Below are 19971 nucleotides of genomic sequence, written 5' to 3'. Positions count from 1 at the left end.
TTCCTCCCTTTTCCTTTGCAATTCATTTCTGCCTTTGTATGTTCTTTCAATTTTCCCTTGCATCTCCCCTTTCCCTTTACATTCCCTTCCCCTTTCCATTCCCTTTGCCCTTCCCTTTCCCATTTACTGACTGGAGAAGCAGCAGCAGCATTTTGAGGAAGCAGGATTACATGAGCCACTGGTGCCAAGCCTGTGATTATTTGAGTTTGTGGATTTTCCTGTTGTCCCTCAGAATTCCTGGGGAGACAGACAGACAAATCAACTTTGTTATAATTTAGAATCCATAATTGATTTTTTACAGTTAAATTTGCTTTTGCCAGCCAAAGCAGCCTTGAGCATTAAGATGGATGATATTGGGAGAGCAACCTGGTTCATCAGCAGAGATTTCCCAATGCTTTACAGAGGATTTCCCTGGGCAGGGCCAGGTACCTCCTACTCAGAGCCACTCAGGAGGTTGAGGGCGTACAGGGCCACAAACAGGGCAGCCACAGCCTCGAAGGGCTGATCCGTAGGGACAGCTGATCCATCTTCCTGGAGCTGCACTCCACTCAGCTCCACCAGGGCAATGGTTAACTCCTGATCCTCTGCGTGTGGGAAGGACAGCAGCCCAGCGTCCACACGGAAATTCTCCATCCAATAATCTAGGTCATGTGTCAGTAGGTTTCCAACCTATAAACAACAATAAAAGAAGCAATATCAGGATTTTCATCAGCTGTCAACTTGTGACATCATTATGGAGATGCTGACAGAATTAAAATAGTCTGCACCCCCTTGAAAGGAGCCAAGTGTGATGTGTGTTCTCACCAGCTTCAGCTGTTGGGACACAATCTTCCTTTCCAAGGATTCCAGCAGCAGCAGCAGCTGATCCTCCATTAACTCTGCAGAAATAAACTGGGTTTGGATCCAGAAGCTCCTACCAAGGTTGGTGGTGGAATGGGAATGGAGAGCAGGAGGGATAGAGTGAAGATGATGGGAAGGGTGATCATTCCTTGTAGGAAATGCTTCTTTGGTTGGAAGATCTTTGGATGTTTTAATAGAAATGATTTGTGCATGCTCACTGTGAGAGTGATCTGGCTGTTACGCACAGAATCACAGAATACTGGGTTAGAAGGGATCTACAAGGATAATTGATGTCCAACTCCCATCCCTGCACAGGACAATCTCAGCAATCCCACCCTGTGCTGAGAGCGTTGTCCAAACCCTGCTGGAGCTCTGTGAGCCTTGGGGCTGTGACCATTCCCTGGGGAGTGTTCAGTGCCTGAGCACCCTCAGGGGTAAGAACCTTTCCCTGATATCAACCTAACCCTCCCAGACACAGCTCCAGCCATTTGCCTGTGTCCTGTCGCTGGTCACCAGAGCAGAGATCTGGGCTGCCCCTTGAGAGGAAGCTGTGACTGCATTTTGAGGGAGCTGGGAGACCTGGATGGGTGCAGAGGGGGCTCTCCTCTCCTCTCCTCTCCTCTCCTCTCCTCTCCTCTCCTCTCCTCTCCTCTCCTCTCCTCGAGGAGGAGGAAGATCATGAGAAGAAGGCAGGAGGGAATGGCAGGACTGGGAGTCATCCCTGCCTTGATTTCCCTCTCAAAGACCCAAAGCCTCACCATGCAAAGCATCAAGGACGTAGGTGATTCCTTCAGCCAGCAGAAGGAGATCACCTCTTCGGAAATGCTGTAAGATGCTGAACAGGGCTTGTAATTCTGGGCTCTCAGATTTCAGCTCATAACCATCATTTTGCTCATGAATTTCTTCCATCTGCAAGGAACAAGGAAAAGAAATGTCAGGATTTGAGGGCTGAGGCTGCTGCTTGTGCAGAGCAGAGAGATGTGCTGAGTGTGGATGGACGATTGTGGCACAGGACAGATGACCTGGGCAAGAGGTGTGGTGCTGGATGTGTCTGTATTTCTAAATGGTGGCAGTAAGCAAAGCTTCACTTACTTTGTGGCTGAGCTCCTGAAGGAGGTTGTTGTCTCCCATCACAGCTTTGATGGTGTTTAAGATGACGAGCAGCACGTCAGGAGACAACTTGGGGAAAATTCGGCAGGAGTATTTAACTTCTGTTAGCACTATTCCAAATTTTCCTTGTGAGGGACCTGCAAAGCAGAATGAGACCAAATGTGTCACTTGAGTTCTAGGAGGTCACAGGCAGCTCTAAACTCAGAGTTTGAAGCTCTTGTATGAGTGGTTTTGAAGTTATATGGAATTGGGACAGTTGTGATGTCTCAGGGAAGAGGCAAATGCATCTCTCCTGGTGATTTGTTTTATGGTGGGAGAGTCCATCTTACCCAAAGTAGCTAAAAGTTGTGCAAATGAAAGCTCTAAAATACATTACTTTTGATTACCTTGAAGACCGATTTGTTCCTGGATTTCTTTTGAGAAATAACGCAGATCTGAAAGAGAATTAAAAGGACATTAAGGTGTTCTACGTCTGTCTTCCCACTGGTAGTCACATTCCCTATTTTCACCTTGATTCTTTCCTCTGAGTACAAAATAAACAAACCCAAACTCTGGTCTCTGTGCCATTTATCAGCAGGAGCTTTGCAGCTCCTGATAAGTAGATCTGAGACATCCTTCTGTCCTCTTTTTGCTCACCCCTCCCCAAACAGCATCTTTCTTGTGTAGGTAGTGACCTTGCATGGGCTGTCTGGCCTCCCCCAGGTGATTTCTGTCTCTTACACTGCCTCCCTCTCCTTGCAAACACGCTTAGGGTGTATCTGGGGCCAGGTGATTCTTGTTAAAATGTTCTTCCTCTTGTGCATCTTTTGTGGAAGGGAGAAACTGGTCATATCTGCAAGTTACTTACCCCATGGTCCATCTATAATGTGTATGGGGAAGGTCCTGAAGGCCAGAGTGCATCCCTTGGGTATGACTATGCTTTGGTTGTTTGCTCTGGTACCCTGGAGGGAGAAAACAACCTGTCAGAACATCCTGGTCAAGGGAAGTAGCCTGTTAGAACACCTGGGTGCATGTATTGGGGAAGGAAGGATGGAGAAGCCAAACCTTTGCAGAGAGTGTGGCATAAAATTTGGCCTTGAAGCCTCCATTTGCCTTGGTGGATTCCTTGTAGACGGCCTCCTCCGAGGCTTCGAGGGTTTCAATAACCACATATAGAATTCTGTCTGTCTGCCGTAGTTGTCGGATGAAGGAATGATCCATGTTGATTCCCCTAAAAGAGGAAAAGATTTGGAAGAGTTTTGAGCACCACGAGCAGCTGACACAGCTGGGGGGATGTCTTGGTTCTCCATGGCCTGGATTTTGGTAGCAGGGGCTCCACAGAGGTGGCTTCTATGAGAAGCTACCAGAAGCTTCCACCGTGTGTGGCAGAGCCAATCCCTGCTGGCTCTGAAGATTGACATGCTGCTGGCCAAGCCTGGGCCAATTAGGGATGTTGGCAACAGCTCTGTGATATCATCCTTAAGGAGAAAATCAAAACAAATTTGGACACAGTTTTTTCCTAGGCAGAGAAGAGGAAGAGGTGAGAACATGTGAGGGAAACAAAATGGAGACACCAAGGTCAGTGGAGAAGGAGGGACAGGAGGTGCTGCAGGTGCTGCAGGCTGTGAAGGTGAAGATGACAAGGAAGCAGCTGTGCCCCTGCAGCCCATGGGGATCCACAGGGAATGCAGAGATCCACCCACAGCCCGTGGGGGATGTGCCCCTGCTGCAGCAGGAGGATGCCTGGAGGAGGCTGTGATCCAGTGGGAGACCCACTGGAGAGAGGGCCCTGCTCCCAGGCTGGAGCAGCCTGGCCCTGGAGGACTGCACCTGAGGAAGAGTCACCCCCAGCACAGCAGTTCTGAGAGGACTGTTGCCCATGGGAAGGATTCCTGTGGCAGCAGTTTTGGGACGATTGCTGCTGCTCCTGAGATTTGAACTACGCTGGAGAAGTTCATGGAGAACTGTCTCCCATGGGAAGGCATCCCCACAGCGAAGCAGGGGAAGGACTCCTGTCCCTGAGCAGCAGAAGAAAACCTTGGGTGAAGATCTGACCAAAACCCCCCTGCCCTTTCCGTGGCACTGTCAGTGGGAAGGAGGGAGGGGCTGAGGGATAAAAAGGTATTTTTAAGGGCCTAGTTCATTTCTCATGATCCTTCTGTGATCTTGTTTAGTAATCAACTCATTTTACAGCTCTAAGTTGAGCCTGTTTTTCACTTCGAGTGTTTTCTCCAAGTCCTTATATCAACTCGTGAACCCTTTGTTTAATGTTTTCTCTCTCCTCTGCCCAGCTGTAGCAGGGGAAAGGGAGTGAGTGACTTTTGTCACTGCCTGGCTTTTGGCCAGTGTCAAACCACGACAGGGGGATAAGCCTGTAGAAGAGGAGGCTCAGTGGGGATCTTGTCACTCTGTTCCCTGTCTAAGCTGGTCTAGTTAGGGGAAATTCACGTCATTAATCTTGGTTTTAGGCTTTTGAAAACTGTCCTTGTTTGAGGGGAAGTGAGTTTTTTCAAGAGGCTGTGGTCAAACCAATCAGTGGTCAGGTTTGAATGTTGGCATTTTTAGTGGCCACTGAGGGGTTGGACATGCCTCTGAGGACACAAGGGGTCAAACGCAAGGACTCCCAGAAGGTCTGCCTCTTTTGGGTTCCGGTTTCAGCAGGGAAACATCTCCTCTCCTCTGCCCAGTTACTAGGCTGGGTAGGGGAGGAGAGCCACGTGGCCGGGCTGAAGTAAGCTGGGGCCCCGGGGAGGGGAAGAGAATGGACAAGACTGGAGCTGAGCTGGCCCCATCCAGGATGGAGGGGTAGAAAACAGTGGAGGTGCTTCCGTGTGTCCCCACCCCCCTCCGGGAGAAGGTGCCCAGCTGTGTGGGAGTTGCCGAGCCTGGGAGTGCCTGAGCCTGCAGCCCTGCCAAGAGCCAGAAACTGTTAACCCTTTCTTGGCAGAAAGAAACTTTTTCCCAGACATTGATTCTCATGGCTAGTGGTTTCAGAAAAGAAAGAGAAACAGTCTGGGACCGAGGTGATAAAGTTAGAAGATGAAAAGAACCCTGGATGGGCAAAGAATGAGAGGAGTGGCTTTCTGAGCTGGACTTTTCTTGCATAATGTTAGCCATAGACTGAACTCGAGTCTCTTTTGAACATAAACTGCATTTGGGTGGCTGCAGCTGCCTCTGCTTTTGCTACAGTGACTGGCACTTTAAGAGTGGAGTGAGCAGAGAAGAGAGGGGGAGGGTGTGGTGGCGCCCTCTGCCCTCAGGAGAGACCTGCTCTTGGAACCCTCGGCAGGGGAAAAATGGGGAGAGCTCGGCATGCAAGCATCCTTAAAAGAGCCCTGTATGCAGCTTCAGCCTATGGACAGCGGTGAGAGCACTGGACATGGAAAAGAGCGAGTCACCACGGCAACTTCTCCGGGCGGTGCCACGGGTGACATGAAAACCCATAAGGGGTGGACCCGTGTTTTCTGAGGAGCAGTCTGTGGTGCGAGAGAGGCTCCTCTTTCTCCCTTGCTGAATTGAAGATTAGGTTTTTTTGAGTGGTGATTGTTTGATTTAAAACCCAAGGTTTTGGTCTATGGAGGGTAACGTGTAGGGGGTGGAAGTTGGGAGAGGAGAAGAAATGTTCTGGGAAAGTTTAATTTCTGTTTTTGTGTGTGTGTTTGGAGTTTTCCTTTCTATTTCTGTTCTTATGTAATGTAATAAAGTTTTGTTCTCTGTTTTCAAGTTTTAGGCCTGCTCTGCTCTGTTCTTGACCACATCTCACAGTAGCTCATTAGGAAAAACATACACTCATGGGTGCATTAACATCTGGCCAGTGCTAACCCATGACAAAAACCCATTGTTAACCTGGCATGGGCTGGAGGGGGCTGAATGGAGCGTGTGTGCTCCCTTTGTCATTCCTTACCTTTTTCTTCTCAGTGTCTCCAGTGAGTCCCGTGATATGCTCCTCTTCTGTAACTTGATGGAAAAGACATTGGACAAGGAGGCAGCTCCTTGCAGCTCCACACTTGCAGGGTCAACAGAAATGCTGAGACCTCCATCAACTTGGTCAGTGCTGGTTTTTGTGAGAGTAAATGGGCTGGAATCTTGTTGGAGGGTCTCTGAAAGAATTCCATGAGTTATGTTAAGCAGGACTACACAGGCTCAGCACTGTGAGTCTATCACACAGGAAAGCTGGAACTTGGTAGAGTTCAGCCACAAATGGTTCAAACATATTATATATGGTATTTGATAAATCTATATTGATAAATTTGAGGTTTACCTATGCTTTTACCATCTCCTCCAGGCAGCAGCACATGATCCAGTGTGAGCCCTGTATGCTGGTAGTAAGGAGCTGGGTGGAATATGTGCTTTGATTTTCTTTTTTTTGTCAGGAGACAGAGGGGCTTGAAATGCTCATTGTCTGCGATACTCTCAACAGGGATAAAGTCTTTGTATGGATCCATTTGATTTCGAATGAATTTGGTGAGTTTTTTAAACATTCTTCTGTGGCTGAGGTTTTAAAGCAAAGCCAAGGAGATTTGTGACCTAGGGAAAGAGGCAACAAAAATTAAGCCAAATTACTTGAAATCATAGCACAGAATCACAGAATGAACTAGATTGGAAAAGATCTTTGAGAACATCCAGTCCAACCTATGAACAAACACTTCCTCATCATGGCACTGAGTGCCACGTCCAGTCTTTCTTTAAACACATGCAGAGATGATTACTCCAGGAACCCTCTGGGCAGGTGAGTCCAGTGACCATTCACTCTTTCAGTGAAGAATGTTTTCCTGATGTCTAAGCTAAACTTCCCCTGGAGCAGCTTAAGCAGAAAATAGTTACAAAGTTTTAATTTGATTATGAAGAAGATTTCAAAATCATGACCAATATTACCCAGGGACACAGGTTTCCCAGGGTTGTTCCAGGGAGAGTTTGGCCAGGATGCAGCAGGGACTCTGGGTTGTTTGGCCTCGTCTGCCTTTGCTGGTGGTCACCAGTGATTACACAGAGAGAACACGGCTAGCACACTCTGGGGATTCTGGTTTTAGGGGCAAATGTCCACCAAACTAGAGAGAAATCAGCCCAGTCCGTGTGCTTGGGCAGACCCTGTTGGTCTGCAGGAGAGAGTTGGTGTTTGAGGGCCAGCAAAAAGTCCCTGCTCATCGTCTGGGACAGCTTGTTTTTATCAGAAAGTTTCAGTTTCACTTTTGTGGTGTTTTACGGGATGGAGCTGGAGAGGTGAAACAGAACAATCTGGAATGGTATGGGTGGGAAGGGACCTTAAAGCTCATCCCGTTCCTCTCCCTATATTGGCCAGGGACACCTTCCACTGGCACAAGTTGCTCCAAGCCCCGTCCAGCCTGCCGGGGATGTGGGCTGGTGCCAGTGCCTGACCACCCTCACACAGAGGAATTTCTTCCCTATATCCCATCTAAACCTAATTTCTATCAGTTTGAACCATTCCAAAGACAAATAGTTTTGTGTGCTCAGTGTCAGTAGCACTTCCGGGCTCTTTCTCTTGTAAGTCTCCAAAAAGAGAGAAAAACTGAAGAGCACTTAAAGAGAGAGATCCCACCAACTCTCTCCCCTACGCAATGCTCTGGGGTAAAGCACTTACCCGTTTGTGGGGCGTGCAGAGCAGACCGCGGGGCTGCCGAGCTGTTGTGGCCTCTGGAGAGCAGCAGGACTGGGGAGAAGTCCTCTGGCTCTCTGCCAAAGGTGTGGAAGTGTTTGCTAAGTACGGGAACTGTGAGTGCCACAGGAAACTCTCACCCCCACAAACCCGGAGCAAAGAGTAAATTGATTTCTCTTACCTTGCTAACAGGGGGCTCCCCAAAGCACCACCTGGGCAGGAGCGGTGTTAGACCCAATCCGTGCTGGACGATCCCTGGCTGTTCACACCAGAGTTACTACTGCCTGGAGTTATTCCCAGCTAGAGCAATTTTATCCTCCTCCCCGGTGTTCCGTGGGAGTGTCCAAGGCCAGGTTGGATGTGGCTTGGAGCAACCTGGGATAGTGGAAGGTGTCCCTGCCCATGGATGCCTCTGCAGCCTTCAGGTGCCTTCCAACCTGAGCCATTCCACGTTTCCTGGATACATTGCCATGCTTGTTTGACAGTAAAAGCCATCCATGTGAACATTCCAGGACTCAAGTGCACATTTTTACCTGAATACTTCACTTTTATTAGTCTCTCTTAGAATACTGTACAAAGGAGTAATAAAAATATTCACACTTTATTTTAGAAAGTTCTCTACATGAGACTCCTGTATCCACAGCAAAAAGAAGGCTATGGGAAAAAAACCCTAAAACTTTGTACAGAACATTCCTTTAAAAAACCCTCCCAACAAATTCAGCTGATTTAACTGATCCAAGGAGGGTATGGACACACCAACACTCACATGCTTAAAAGATATTCTAGGCAATGATAAAGCATTATAAGTCACAAAGAAGAATATTAATGTGTTAACCCACTGCTGTCCCCTCCTCAAGGGCCAGTACCGAGCTTCTAAAAACAACCCAAAACTGAACAGAGATTCAAACATAAAAGTACTTGAGAATACGTAGCCCTCCATTTGGTTTATTTTAGAGGCTTTTTCCTGCAAAGGTTTGGACTGTTTTGCCAGCCTGGTAGCTCTGTGAAATGACTCCTGGGTCAGGATCCCTGATTCAGGAGCATCAGGCTGGGAGGACTTGCTGGTTTTTTGAGTGTCCTGGAGTGGGGGCTGCCGTCCCCCGTGGAAACGTGCGTGGTGCTGACAGTGGCTGAGGAGGCTTTGCAAAGTACAAGATGGGACAGGCTGCTGCCAGTTCCTGAGAAGGCTTCCAGCCTTTCAAAAGCTTTTCTCTTTCATATTATCCAGAACAAACCAGAAAAGCTTAAAATACCTTCTTACCAGGAATTGTTTCTCCATCACAGGAGATTTATCTCTCCAGGTAGGAACTTGCCCTGATCATGATACAAGACAAGTGTGAGAGGAAATCTGCCAAGTGTGATGTGATGTGATCAGAATCCCATTGAAAATCAGTAACAATTAGTTATCTCCTCCATGCAGGCACCTCGGGAAAACTCCACTCTCAAAGAAGGAGTTCTGCTCACGTTTGGTTTGTCCTCCCACAATGTGGCTTCACCCCTGATCTGTCCCGTCAGGACACGTCTGATCACCCCTCAGCCTGCTCATGCTGTCCTTTCACTTCAGACTGCCTCAGGTACATCCAAGAACGGTGGTTTAATTACAATTAACTTCCTGCTTTTTAGTTTGGGTTGATCTTAACACCTACCCTTAAGTTAGGATCTTAAGGAAGATGCAACCCAATGTGTAATTGTTCAAATACTTATTAATCATATATAGATACTTAACTCACCGCAACAGAACATGAAATCTTTCTTCAATTTGCTTCTTTCCATATTTCTTCTGTTTCCATTTATGTTTCCCTTGAGTTGATTAACAGAGTCTAAGTTGGGTATTTCCATGGTTATTCCATGGAAAAATGCTACACCTGTGTTGGAATGAGTGTCACACAACTCTGGCATCTGCTGTTTTCATCATTTGTGGGAGGGAGAGAAATTCAAAAGTATTTACTTTTGTTGCTAAGCAGAGTCTTAATTACAAGTTTGGGGCTTTAGGCTTTAAAACCTGCTTGTTTGAGAAGTTTATAATCCTGTTCTGCATCCCAGCTGATCTTTAATTTAATGAAACAGGGTCAGATGTCCGTGGTGTCAGTGACCACACAAGTGTTCAAACCCACAGCTGTGTTAATGCCTTCAAGGAGACTCTGGGAATTGCTGTATCTCGTTTTAAAAAAACCAATCCTTTCAATTGATAATTATTCTACATTTACAAATCTATCATGTGCATATGCTTAGAAATACCTAGCATATGTCTGTCTGTGAGGAGTCATGTTTGAAAGCATCTAGAGGCTGTTTGTGTTGCAAAAAGGATGTTTTTCCCCATGTTTTCTATGACAATAATTAGTTTTCTTTCATTTCCCCTGGAGATGGAAGTGGTGTCTGGGCAGACACTCAGGTCTGTTCAGCACCACAATCAGCATTTCAGATCCAGCCTCAGCCACCCTGCCAGGACCTGCCCCTCCTTGGACCGGCCTCTCCCGCAGGAATACTGCTCATGTCTGTGTCATTGCCCAGCTGATTGATGAAATATCTCTATTTTTATCACAATTATCATTGTCTAGTAGCTTAAAGAGCCGATTAGGGTAGAGAGTACCTCAGCTAAAGCAGCAGCTCTTCTATCCTAGGTTTGAAGGTTTAAACTGCCCATCAAGGAAATTGCATATCTGTCAATACCCAGGGGTCTCCAGCCAGACTCTCTTCTCTTTTTACCTGCTTGAAAACTTCCTTTTCACCCGGATTTCCACTTTGCAAACACATTAGGAAATTATTCTCCCTGCATTCCAGCAGCCCTCTGAGGTACACTCCATATTTTCCCTTCCCTGTAGCAGTCCCATAGGAATTCTGAGTGAGTAGTGAAGCAACTTGCTGAAAATTATGCATGGAGTAGTAAAAAATCTGAAATTCCCCCTTCCATGTCCTATGCTCAGACCATCCAAAACATCAACACTCTCCACCACGGCCTCTAAAGCTGGATTTGCTACTGCAGGGACAAAAAAAAGAGCAGATTTAAAAGATTTATACCATTGTCAAAAAAGGTGAGACAATATAAGCACTAAGACAAGAAAAATACAGGTTTTTGTGGGGTTACAGGGGAAGAGTGAGGGAAAACCCATTCCATCTGGGATACAACCCAAAGGAAAATCAGGTCATTCTGATTTTCATTAAAACAGTAAAAGCTGTCTCAGCCAGGAAACCTAAGCCTGCTTTATTTAGGTGGTCATTTTAGAGGAAAAAGGCTTGATTTTGTTCCTCCATGAAAGGATCTATCATCAGTGACCAATTGACTCCTTCTGCTGGTCAATTCATCTGCTGCTGGTGCTGCTGCTCACACAGCCCTTGGGTGTGGAGCTGAGGGACACATTTCCAGATAAGCCAGAAATCCAACCCTTGAGTCCGCGGAGAACTGGCAAATCCCAGTCACATGCACTTAAGCAACCAAGGAGCTGAAGGGAGGAGAAAAATTCCAAGTCAATGATGGCTGCATGCTTGATTAAAGCAATCAGCCCTCCTCCTGTACCTGCCCGTTGTCAGCCTCTCCCATGTCCACATCCCAAGGAGCTCCATGGTATTTGCTGTCGGTCATTAAATCACCTGCCCCCAGCCCTTGATCCAAATGCCCACTGAGCCCCTGTGCACTTAAAAACAGCAGTTTGGGGTGGGCAGAGGAGCTACCTGGGCAGATTTGGGTATAAACTGAAAATAATAAGCATGATTTAGGATCTATCCACCTTTTCCCTGGACCACACGGATGGTGCTGAATGAAACCAGAAGTTTTGTCAGACTGCAGGTCATTCCTTCCTGTGCTGTTTTTAGGAAAAGATCTTCCCTTCTCAGTGGTGTCAACGACTGCCAACTAAAAATCTGTTTTTCCCTTCCCCCTCCCACTTCCCACCTAAAACTGGAAATCAGACCCCAAAACAATCCAGTCCTGGGAAAGTCTGGCTGTATCCCTTTGGATTTCCCTCACATTCTGCTCAAAGCACCCAGCTTCAGGAAGGGAAATATATTGTAAAGTGCATTTACCACAGCAATAGTACCAGCACTAAAAGCTTTTCCCCTCATCCTTATTCTCGTCATTCCATGTCTGGAATAGATGAGACTCTTCCCAGAATTCATCCTTGTACCTCAAAGTCTCAGTGGTTTTGCATCTATTGATGACCCTGGGATAAGAGAAATCCGGTGTCGCGCGTCCTGCTCCGCACTAAACTCTACTCTGGAGCTGGTTTGGATTAATTGGGCACGAGGATCCAGCATGCGGAATGTGTCTGTTGGGATCTGCCTCTAAACAGCCGCTGCGAAACCACATCCCAGTGTGGGGGGAGGAAAGGGGGCTGGGGAGAGGGAATCCCCCCTCTGCCCCGCTCCCCGCCGTCCGCTCCGGCCACGCCGCTCAGTACTTGTTGATCCCAAAGATCCGCACTCCGTGGAACTGAGGCAGTTTGGGGATCAGGACGCTCATCAGCGAGATGGTGTTGATGATGAAGTGTATCCGGTCGTACTTGGTGTAAAAGCTGGTTAGAAAATACCTGGAAAGGGAGGGTGGGAACAGAGGGAGAGGCAAACTGAGCAGTGGCATTCCATGTGTTTGTCTCCAAGGACAGAAATTGATGGGTACTGGGGCAAAAGGCAGCTCGGCTACCCCGGAATACTCACAGGACGATGGGCATGATGGTGAGGAACTTGCGGGAGGCGGTGAACTGGACTCCATAATCCATCTGCTCCCAGTGCGTGAGCAGCCGGGCCTTGCCCTGGTCCGGGGTCTCGAAGGGGGTTCCCTTCACGGTGTGCAGGAAGATGTACATGCTCTGCGGGACACACGGCGTGAGGCACACGCCTCCCAAACCCCGCATCCGCCACCTTGCACCCCCGCGCCGGGCCACTAGAGGGATGCGGCGCTGCTGGAAAACCCGCAGCGGGCAGGGAGGTAGGGGAAGGAGAGCTGGGAAAGGCTGGGGAAGCTCGGCTGCTCCACGTCAGGCCTCCAGCTCGGCTCCTGGGTACGAGCCAAGGAGGCGGTGGCGAGATTACAGCCCCGGGATCTCTGCGATCGGGAGATTAGCGCCTGCCTGCTGCGGCACGGCGGAAGGCTCCCCAAAAACGTGCTGGGAGAAGGTCTGTCACCCCCTGATTACCGGGGAAACACAAGCCACAAACATCCCACAGCTCCAAAGTACAGCCAGTCCTGGCCTTTAAATTCCTTTTTGTCCCCAGAACCTAAAACTGCCCGGGGAGATGGATGAGAAGCCAGCAGCTCATGAGTTGAGTGCTGTGCAGCTCCAGTTTGGGGGTTTGTGGTTGTTTTTATCACCTGAGCAGCTCCAGTCTGAGGGTTTGTGGAGGTTTTTATCTCCTGAGCAGCTCCAGTCTGAGGGTTTGTGGAGGTTTTTATCTCCTGAGCAGCCCAAGTTTTTATCCCTCACTAGTAATTACTGATCATGAGGATCCTCAATCCCTGTCATTTTTGTCTCTGGAATATTCCCAGGCTGAGATGTTATTTAAAATAAAAGATACACAATCAGTTGCTCCATCCCTGAAGTTTTCTGGCCCCTGTGCCCAAGGGGACCTGTGTGAGGACTTGATCTTCAGAGGGAGGAATCAGCTCCTGGATTAATCTTTTACTTTAATCAGAACAAAATCTGGGGGTTAATCTTGTTTTTTCTTAACTCTCACAAAGCCAGTTCAGCTTTTACCAGCCCCAGTGATGTCTTGCCAGTGTCTGGGGCCTGTCACAGACCCCTTTGGGAAGGGGACACGACAAAGGACTTGCCCTGCAGGAAATGAACCCATGTCCCCTCCAAGCAGCCTCACCAGGTGTTGCTGCCTCACCTGTACCTGGGCTGGATTTAAATCCATGACCCAGAGGCACCAGTACAGGCTGAGGGCTGGAGCTTGAGCAACACACCCGGCATCTTTGGAAACACAAACTGTTTCAACAGGAATCTCAGCAGATTGCTCAGAGGAACAGCTGTGCCAAGGCTCCCTGCGCGTGCCCCAGGCCACGCCGCGCCCTTACCAGGTTGTGGATGATGTTGGTGAGAGTCCAGACCACAGGGACGCTGAAGAAGGGGATGCTGAGCAGCACGACGTGCAGCAGCCCGATGCCCAGCACGTAGGACAGCCAGATGCCGCGGCTGTTCATGACCCGCGTGTTGGGGTTCACCTCGCTGTGCGCCGTTCCCACATTCATCCTGGCTCTCGTGGCTGACGGGAGCCCCTGGAACACAAACACCCAGCTCAGAGCGCGGATCCAGACTGCTCAGTGGGGCTCAGCACCCGCTGCTTGTCAAGCAAGCCCAAATTTTGCTGTTTGCTATAAAAATCCCGAGTCAGTTCCCTCCTCTGCCCCTCGTTATAGCCATTCTTAGAGCTGACGTCGCTGACTCCGGGAGTGGTTGAGATTTGGGAATTATGTGTGGGAAGCTTGTCTGTGACAGAAGCTTCTTGTGATTTGAGATGTTTTCCTGGAGCCGAGGTGTCGAGGTTCAATCCCACGATTGCCTGACAAAACTCAAACCAATACTTTTAAGCACTTTTAAATCCTCATCACAGCGTTAATCATGGAAACACACAGCACAGGAAGCTTCCTGCATGTTTATATAGAATCAGCATGCCTTAAACTTGGGAAGGGAACAGAGGATTTGCAGAGGAAAGGCTCTATATCAACAGATCTCCTAATTAATTTAACTAAATTAACAGGCTTCTGCACAGCTCGGGAGGTTTGCTGGTCTCCTACTCAGGCTCACGTGTTTTGCCTTCAGATTTAAAGACTTACAGAGGGGAAAAAAGGAGGAACAAAAAAAAATTGCCCCCCAGGGAAGGAATGAGATTCTTCTTGAGGAATGTAAAAAGTAAAAAGGGAGAGATAACAGCACTAAGTGCCTTGGGAGGATGTTTCAGGAGGAAGAGCTGTGGGGGTGGTAGCCCTTCCCCTACCTGGAAAGAACAACTGCCACGTAGGAGGAGCACAAAGACGATTTTCTGGACAATGCCAGGAAGGAGAGGAAGCAAGAGAGTGTCACCCTCTCAGAGCAAGTCCTTGGAGTGGTGCCCCTGAGACACTGGAGGTATCAAGTGGCTTTCTGGAGTGACACAGTGCCAGTGGCAGCAGGAGAGCTCTGGCTCACCGGTATCCAGGGATTACAGAAAACAGTACAAACTAAACCCACTTAAAGCTGAATGTCTTCACACCAAGATCAGGGAAATTCTTATGTAAAATCATCTTTATGTCCCACGTAAGAGGAGCTTGATGAGATGATCCAGTTCATCCTCCTTGGCTGCAGCACCCCACAGTGAAGGCTGTTTCCTGATGTCTGGCCTCCTGGCTTTGCTGTTGCTTCCCACAGCTGGAAGCTGTGTTTCTGTTCCCTCCAGCTCTCCAGAGGCGAGCCCGAGCCAGATCCAACATCACACTCTCCTCACTGCCAGCTGTTCCCAGCTCCCTCGTGGAGTGCTGGGCCTGCCTTGTCTCAGGAGCTGGCACCATCCCCACTCCTGCCCAGGGCTGGGACTCCCAGCCAGCCTGCACTCCACAGCTCTTGGAGAGCTCCAAGTAACTCCCAAACCTCTTCCACACACACAGGCAGCTGCTGCTGCAGATCCTCACCTCACTCTGTCAGGGGCTCATACTTGGAGAAGGATTTTGTTTCCAGGAAATAGGCTGCAGGTCTGTGGGGTGCTCACTCCTTTGTTGCCCACCGCCCAGCTCACCAGCTTATGGATATTCCAGAGAAAAACCCAAAGTTTGATTTGGAAACAGGACTGAGAGCCAGAGTTCAGCACTTCACCCCTGGCAGAGGGAGCAGCTCTGTCCTAAACCTGCTGCAATTCCCAAGGGCTCTCAGAAGGAAAACTGGGGGTTGGGGTGAAGCATAAATGAGTCAAAAAGAGTCAGACTGTTACAACAACAAAAAGCAAAACACCCTACAGAATGTGTAAACAGGAGGGCTGAGTGCCAGACATGGGAAATAGATCTCCTGGATGTTGGGTGAACACTGTCCAGTCCTGGGAGGAGCTGGAGAAAATGAGCAGAGGTGTAGGAAAAACATGACCTGCAAGGACAGCTGGAAGGAAATGGGGTTGTTTAGTCTGGAGGATGCTGGAGACAGGCGTAAGGAACAGTCGGATGCTCCACAGAGAGCTGTGTCTGTGGGATTCCAGCTGTGCAGCAGGAGGAACCACATGGCCGGGGCTTGGAGCGACCAGGGGTGCAGGAGGAGGGATATGGGAAGGGACTGCCCACACGAGGATCTGTGCTCTTGCTGGAGGCCTTAAAATCTAGTTTCATCAACAGTTAAAAATCTTCTCTCCAGGAGTCTTTCCTGAGTCTTTCCTCATACTGTTATCCAAGGGCTGGGGAAGCTCCCTGCAGCCAGAGGTGCACATGGCTGGTGCCGTGGAATTTCCAACCACGAGTGTAACTTCCGAAACCTAAGGAACAGCTTGGATTTGGGCTCCTCTGCAAGCGAGGGCAGCTGCAGACCTGGGAAAGGGCCCAACTTGGAAGCTGTATGTGAAGCATATCTGTTCCTGTGCCTCAGCTTCCCTCCCTCGTAAAATTAAGGATTAGAGGGGTGGGATGCTGGAACATATGAGAGGTTAATTCATCCTTGCAGGAGATACTGAGACACCAAGCATTCAGTGCTGCAATGAGGGTGATTCTATGTCTCCAACTCTGTCCTTCCCCACCTTAAATATTTCACCAGCTCTGCCCTGAGCTCTGCAGCCCTTGGCCCAGCTCTCCCAAATTTCAGATTGCACAAGCCTGGCTGAGGACACACGAGCTCCCAGAGCTCTGTCCCTACCCCCACATCCCATGTTTGCTTTCAGGATTTGTTCACCTGCAGGACAACAAGGCACAGCCCACCATGGGAAGGACTCCAGCCCCCCCCAGAGCAGCTGCTGCCAGGCGCTGCTTTCCCACTCTTTTTTGGGACAGAAAAGCCTGAATGTTGCACCAGGCTGAGGGTGAAGGTCAGGGCTGTGCTGACATTGGACAGTGGCCATCCAAGGAGGGGAAAAGTCGGAGCTGTGGCCAGTGACAAAGGGCACAGTGTGATGGTGGAGCTGAGCCCTCCTCTGCTTCATCCTGCCTGTCCTGCTCCCTATCCAGGGGCAGCTCCTTCCTCACCTGTGTCCCCAGAGGAGTGTGACCACCATCTGTTCCTGTTCTCTTGCTTAATGCTTGGACTTGATGATTTAAAGGCCTTTTCCATCGTAAATAAATGATCCTATGATTTGGCAGTGCTGTCACCCTCCCCCAGGGATTTCGGGATCATGCTCCAATCCTGGCACCCTGCTGCAGGATCTTCACTGGCGAGGGAAGGAGGGCTCAGGTGCTTATCTTGATCTTGAGTGTTCCCAGACTGCAAGGTGATGATGATCCACGGGTCACAGATCCCAATCTCTGGCAGCAACAGCTGCCACCTCCCAAACAAATCCTTTAAACCCGCCTTTGTCGCTGGTGAACTGGGCTGTGCTGGGAGGCGGGTGCTGGGTGAGAGGTGAGACTGGGAACACAACGCTCCGTGTCCCTCCAGCCCAGGCCGTGTTGGACGTGTCCGAGCCCCAGCGCTGCCCGGTTCCGCCTCGGGGGGCCCGGGGCTGCCAGAGCCCCGGAGGGGACACGGGGAACACGGGGACGAGGACACGCGTGAGCCACCCCGGCTGAGGGAGGGGAACCTGCCCCCTCGGCCTTTCCTGGTGGATTTAACGGGAGATCTTGGACACCAAGAGGAGGCCGAGGCTGGGCTCCTCCGGGCTCACGTGCGGTCCCAGACCCCACTTTCCTCCCCGTTTCCCCGGGACGGGACGGAGCCCTGGCAGGCCGGGGCAGGACCCGCTCCCGGCCGGGCTCTGCACAGCGCGACCCCGCCGTGGGGACCCTCACTACCTAACTGGGACCCCCCCTTCCCACCCCGCCGCTTCCCGGCTCCATCCCAGCACCTGCCTCTCTCTTTTGGAGTGTTTTCCTTTCGGGCCGGGCCCATGCGAGGCACCTTCCCCCGGCCCCGCCGCGGGGCTCGGCCGCCGCCGTCCCCGGGGAGGGCTGAGCCCCCCGGGTCCCGCCCCGCGCCCCCGGCCCGCACTCACCGCTCCCGCCCGCTCCGGCCCGGCTCGGCTCGGCGGGGCCGGCTCTCGCTCCGCCGCGCTGCCGGTGCTCTCCCGGTGCGCTCCCGGCGGCCCCTCGGCCCGCCCCGCCGCGGCACGCCGGGAGCTGTAGTCCGGCAGCGGCGGGAGAGGCGGAGCCGCCATGGGAACCGGCGGGAGCGGCTCCGGAGAGCGGATCGGGGGCTGCACCGAGCCCCGCTCCCCTCACAGGGGGTTTCAAATCCGGCTGGCTGCGTCCAGCCTGACCGGGGAGGGTGGGCTGTCCCCCCCGCCCCGCTCTTCCCAGAGGAAATCCGAGACTGCCGGAACTCTGGGGCAGCTTCCCGAGGGAGCTGTGCCTGACCCGTTCCTGCGAGTCTTCGAGGCCAGGTTGAACGGGGCTTGGAGCGACCTGGGATACTGGAATGTGGTTTGTGAAGTCCCTTCCCACCCGAACCACTCTGATTCAGTGATACCATGAAAATCCCAGCAGCAGCATTGTGCACACAGGCCGGGCGGGCTGGCAGCGCTGCAGGACACCCAGCCAAGGTCGGGGCTGGGAGCGAGCGCAGGATTCCAGCGCTGGAGCGCGGGGGAGACCATCTGGCTCCGCTTTTGTTTGCACAACCATCAAAGCTCATCGCGTGGGGCTGGCACGGCCCACGGGTACCGCAGCCATCTGTGCAGGGCTCTGCGTGTGCCTGCTGCCGGCTCTCCCAGCAGCCGAGGGGCAGCGCCGGAGCTGCTTTGGGCTGCAAACGCTGCCCGGAGCCGAGAGGAGCCCCTGGCAGTGTGCGGAGCCCCAGTGAGGTGCTCCCGGCTGCCCGCGGCGCGCCTGTGGCTCCGCCGGTGCCGCTCGCAGCCCCCCGAGCTGGCACAGACACCTCGCTCGGCACGGCCCACGGTGGTTTCAGTGTCGGCCCAGGTGGAGTCACAGCGACATCGAGGTTCCCCGAGTCCCCCCGTGCCTCCACGCTGAGCTGTGTCCTGACCGTGTCTGCAGCCATCCGGCCTCGGCTCCAGCTGCACATCCTGACGGGGCAAGGCGAGAGCACGGAGACCCCGCGGGCTGCCAGGGCCGGGGCTGCCTCGGTGCCACATGCTGGCACCGTGCTGGCAGGGCACGGGGTCACTTGCCAGAGCCAGAGCTCAGCAGTGTCTGCCTCCAGAGGGCTTTGGGCACGTGTGGGATAAGAGCAGATGAAAGGCCGCTGATTGCAGCCCGCTAGAACCGCGTTGTCCCTGCCTGGCTCCTCTGCGGTGCCCTCTTGGCAGGGCGCGGTGCGGGGATGCCGCCGTGCGGAGGCGGGGGATCCCACGGGATCCGGGCCTGCTTTGCAGGGGATCCACGCACGCACAGCAGGCTCTATTTTTATCCTGCTCCTGCCTGACTGAGCAGCTCTCTGCGCGGTGACATCTAATTTAGCAGCTTCCCCGCACCCCGCTGGCTCCGCACGTGAGGGGGAAGCACAATGCAGCAGCTATTTTTAAACGCCCATAAATATTCATCGCTCTCCGTGATGCAGCAGCCGCCGCTGCCGGTGGAGCGCGGGGGGGACCCGACCCGCTCCCTGGGCTCCCCACACCGCGTTCACCCGCCCAGGGAACACCGGCACCGGGGGCGGGGAGTTCCCTGGGGGGGTCCGGCCCCATCCGCACACCGGCAGCGGCACCCGCGTTCCCCCCGTGCTCAGGGGGGCTGTTCCCGTGTGAATTCCTAGGCCTCGTTCGCTCCCAGCCCCTGCCGGTGCCGGGCCGTGCTCAGCTCCCGCTCTGCCGGCTGCCGGTCCCTCTGCCCGGTCGATGCCTGTTATATTTAGCTTCTTGGTGGCAGCGAGAAGCCGGTGCCGGCTATTTTTAGCCATCCTGCGGTGGGAAGGGTCCGCACTGCACTGCAGGTTTTGTGCTGGTGGGTGCCGTGTCCTCCATGCGGGACCCCCCTGGGGTGCAGCCCTGGGGCTGCTGCCGCTCCCGGCTCTGTGCCCGCTGCCGGGGTCACCACCGCCTCTCGAGCCCCCAGCTCGGTCCCCTCATGCCCCTGCCGGTCACCTTGGCCCCTCGGCCCCGTCCCGCGGTGTGTGGCTGTGTCACCGGAGCCGCCACATCCCAACGTGCCCACCCCTGCTCCCGCTGCGTGCACAGCTCCCGGCGGCACCGGGAATGGTGATGGGCAGCACGGGGCTGCTCCGCTCCCCGGCCGGACGGGAGATGCCAGAGAAGTGCTCAAGAGCACCAATTGTGGCTGCCGGCTGCTGCCTGCCTGGCTCCCGGCGGTGTCCCGGGACAACCCTGCCCGGTGATCCTGGCACCGGTCCGGCGTCGGGCTTGGCTACGGGCATGGAAAC

The 19971-nt window shown here is 52.2% G+C and overlaps 2 protein-coding genes across 2 annotated transcripts; both read right to left on the bottom strand.

Moving 5' to 3' along the window:
* Positions 1-1757: 1757 nt before the first annotated feature.
* Positions 1758-8024, bottom strand: LOC134553741 (gasdermin-A3-like). The gene is made up of 7 exons (XM_063403794.1): positions 7725-8024; positions 6191-6456; positions 5834-6029; positions 2995-3160; positions 2798-2891; positions 2337-2384; positions 1758-2087 (listed from the first exon to the last, which is right to left on the bottom strand). The coding sequence occupies exons 2-7, from the start codon at positions 6408-6410 to the stop codon at positions 1900-1902; spliced, it is 912 nt and encodes a 303-aa protein (XP_063259864.1). The 5' UTR covers positions 6411-6456; positions 7725-8024; the 3' UTR covers positions 1758-1899.
* A 45-nt stretch (positions 8025-8069) lies between these two features.
* ORMDL3 (ORMDL sphingolipid biosynthesis regulator 3) lies at positions 8070-17777 on the bottom strand. Its single transcript, XM_063403798.1, has 4 exons — positions 17630-17777; positions 13554-13754; positions 12194-12345; positions 8070-12066 (listed from the first exon to the last, which is right to left on the bottom strand). The coding sequence occupies exons 2-4, from the start codon at positions 13725-13727 to the stop codon at positions 11931-11933; spliced, it is 462 nt and encodes a 153-aa protein (XP_063259868.1). The 5' UTR covers positions 13728-13754; positions 17630-17777; the 3' UTR covers positions 8070-11930.
* Between the last annotated feature and the right edge of the window lie 2194 nt (positions 17778-19971).

This window comes from Prinia subflava, chromosome 8 (genome assembly GCF_021018805.1).
Source record: "Prinia subflava isolate CZ2003 ecotype Zambia chromosome 8, Cam_Psub_1.2, whole genome shotgun sequence".
Classification (NCBI taxonomy): Eukaryota; Metazoa; Chordata; class Aves; order Passeriformes; family Cisticolidae; genus Prinia; species Prinia subflava.
The sequence above is the reverse complement of the archived record's forward strand: the minus strand, read 5'-3'. Positions and strand labels throughout refer to the sequence as shown.

Bases quoted from the DNA above. Each gene is read 5' to 3' on its own strand.
- ORMDL3 (XM_063403798.1), bottom strand. From the start codon at position 13,727: ATGAATGTGGGAACGGCGCACAGCGAGGTGAACCCCAACACGCGGGTC. The intron at 12,346-13,553 runs GTAAGGGCGCGG...TGTGTCCCGCAG, and splicing joins CCAACATCATCCACAACCTG to AGCATGTACATCTTCCTGCA. The intron at 12,067-12,193 runs GTGAGTATTCCG...CTCCCTTTCCAG, and splicing joins ACCATCATGCCCATCGTCCT to GTATTTTCTAACCAGCTTTT.
- LOC134553741 (XM_063403794.1), bottom strand. From the start codon at position 6,410: ATGTTTAAAAAACTCACCAAATTCATTCGAAATCAAATGGATCCATAC. The intron at 3,161-5,833 runs GTAAGGAATGAC...TTCCTCTTTTAG, and splicing joins GAGACACTGAGAAGAAAAAG to GGGAATCAACATGGATCATT. The intron at 2,088-2,336 runs GTAATCAAAAGT...TCTGCTTTGCAG, and splicing joins GGAACAAATCGGTCTTCAAG to GTCCCTCACAAGGAAAATTT.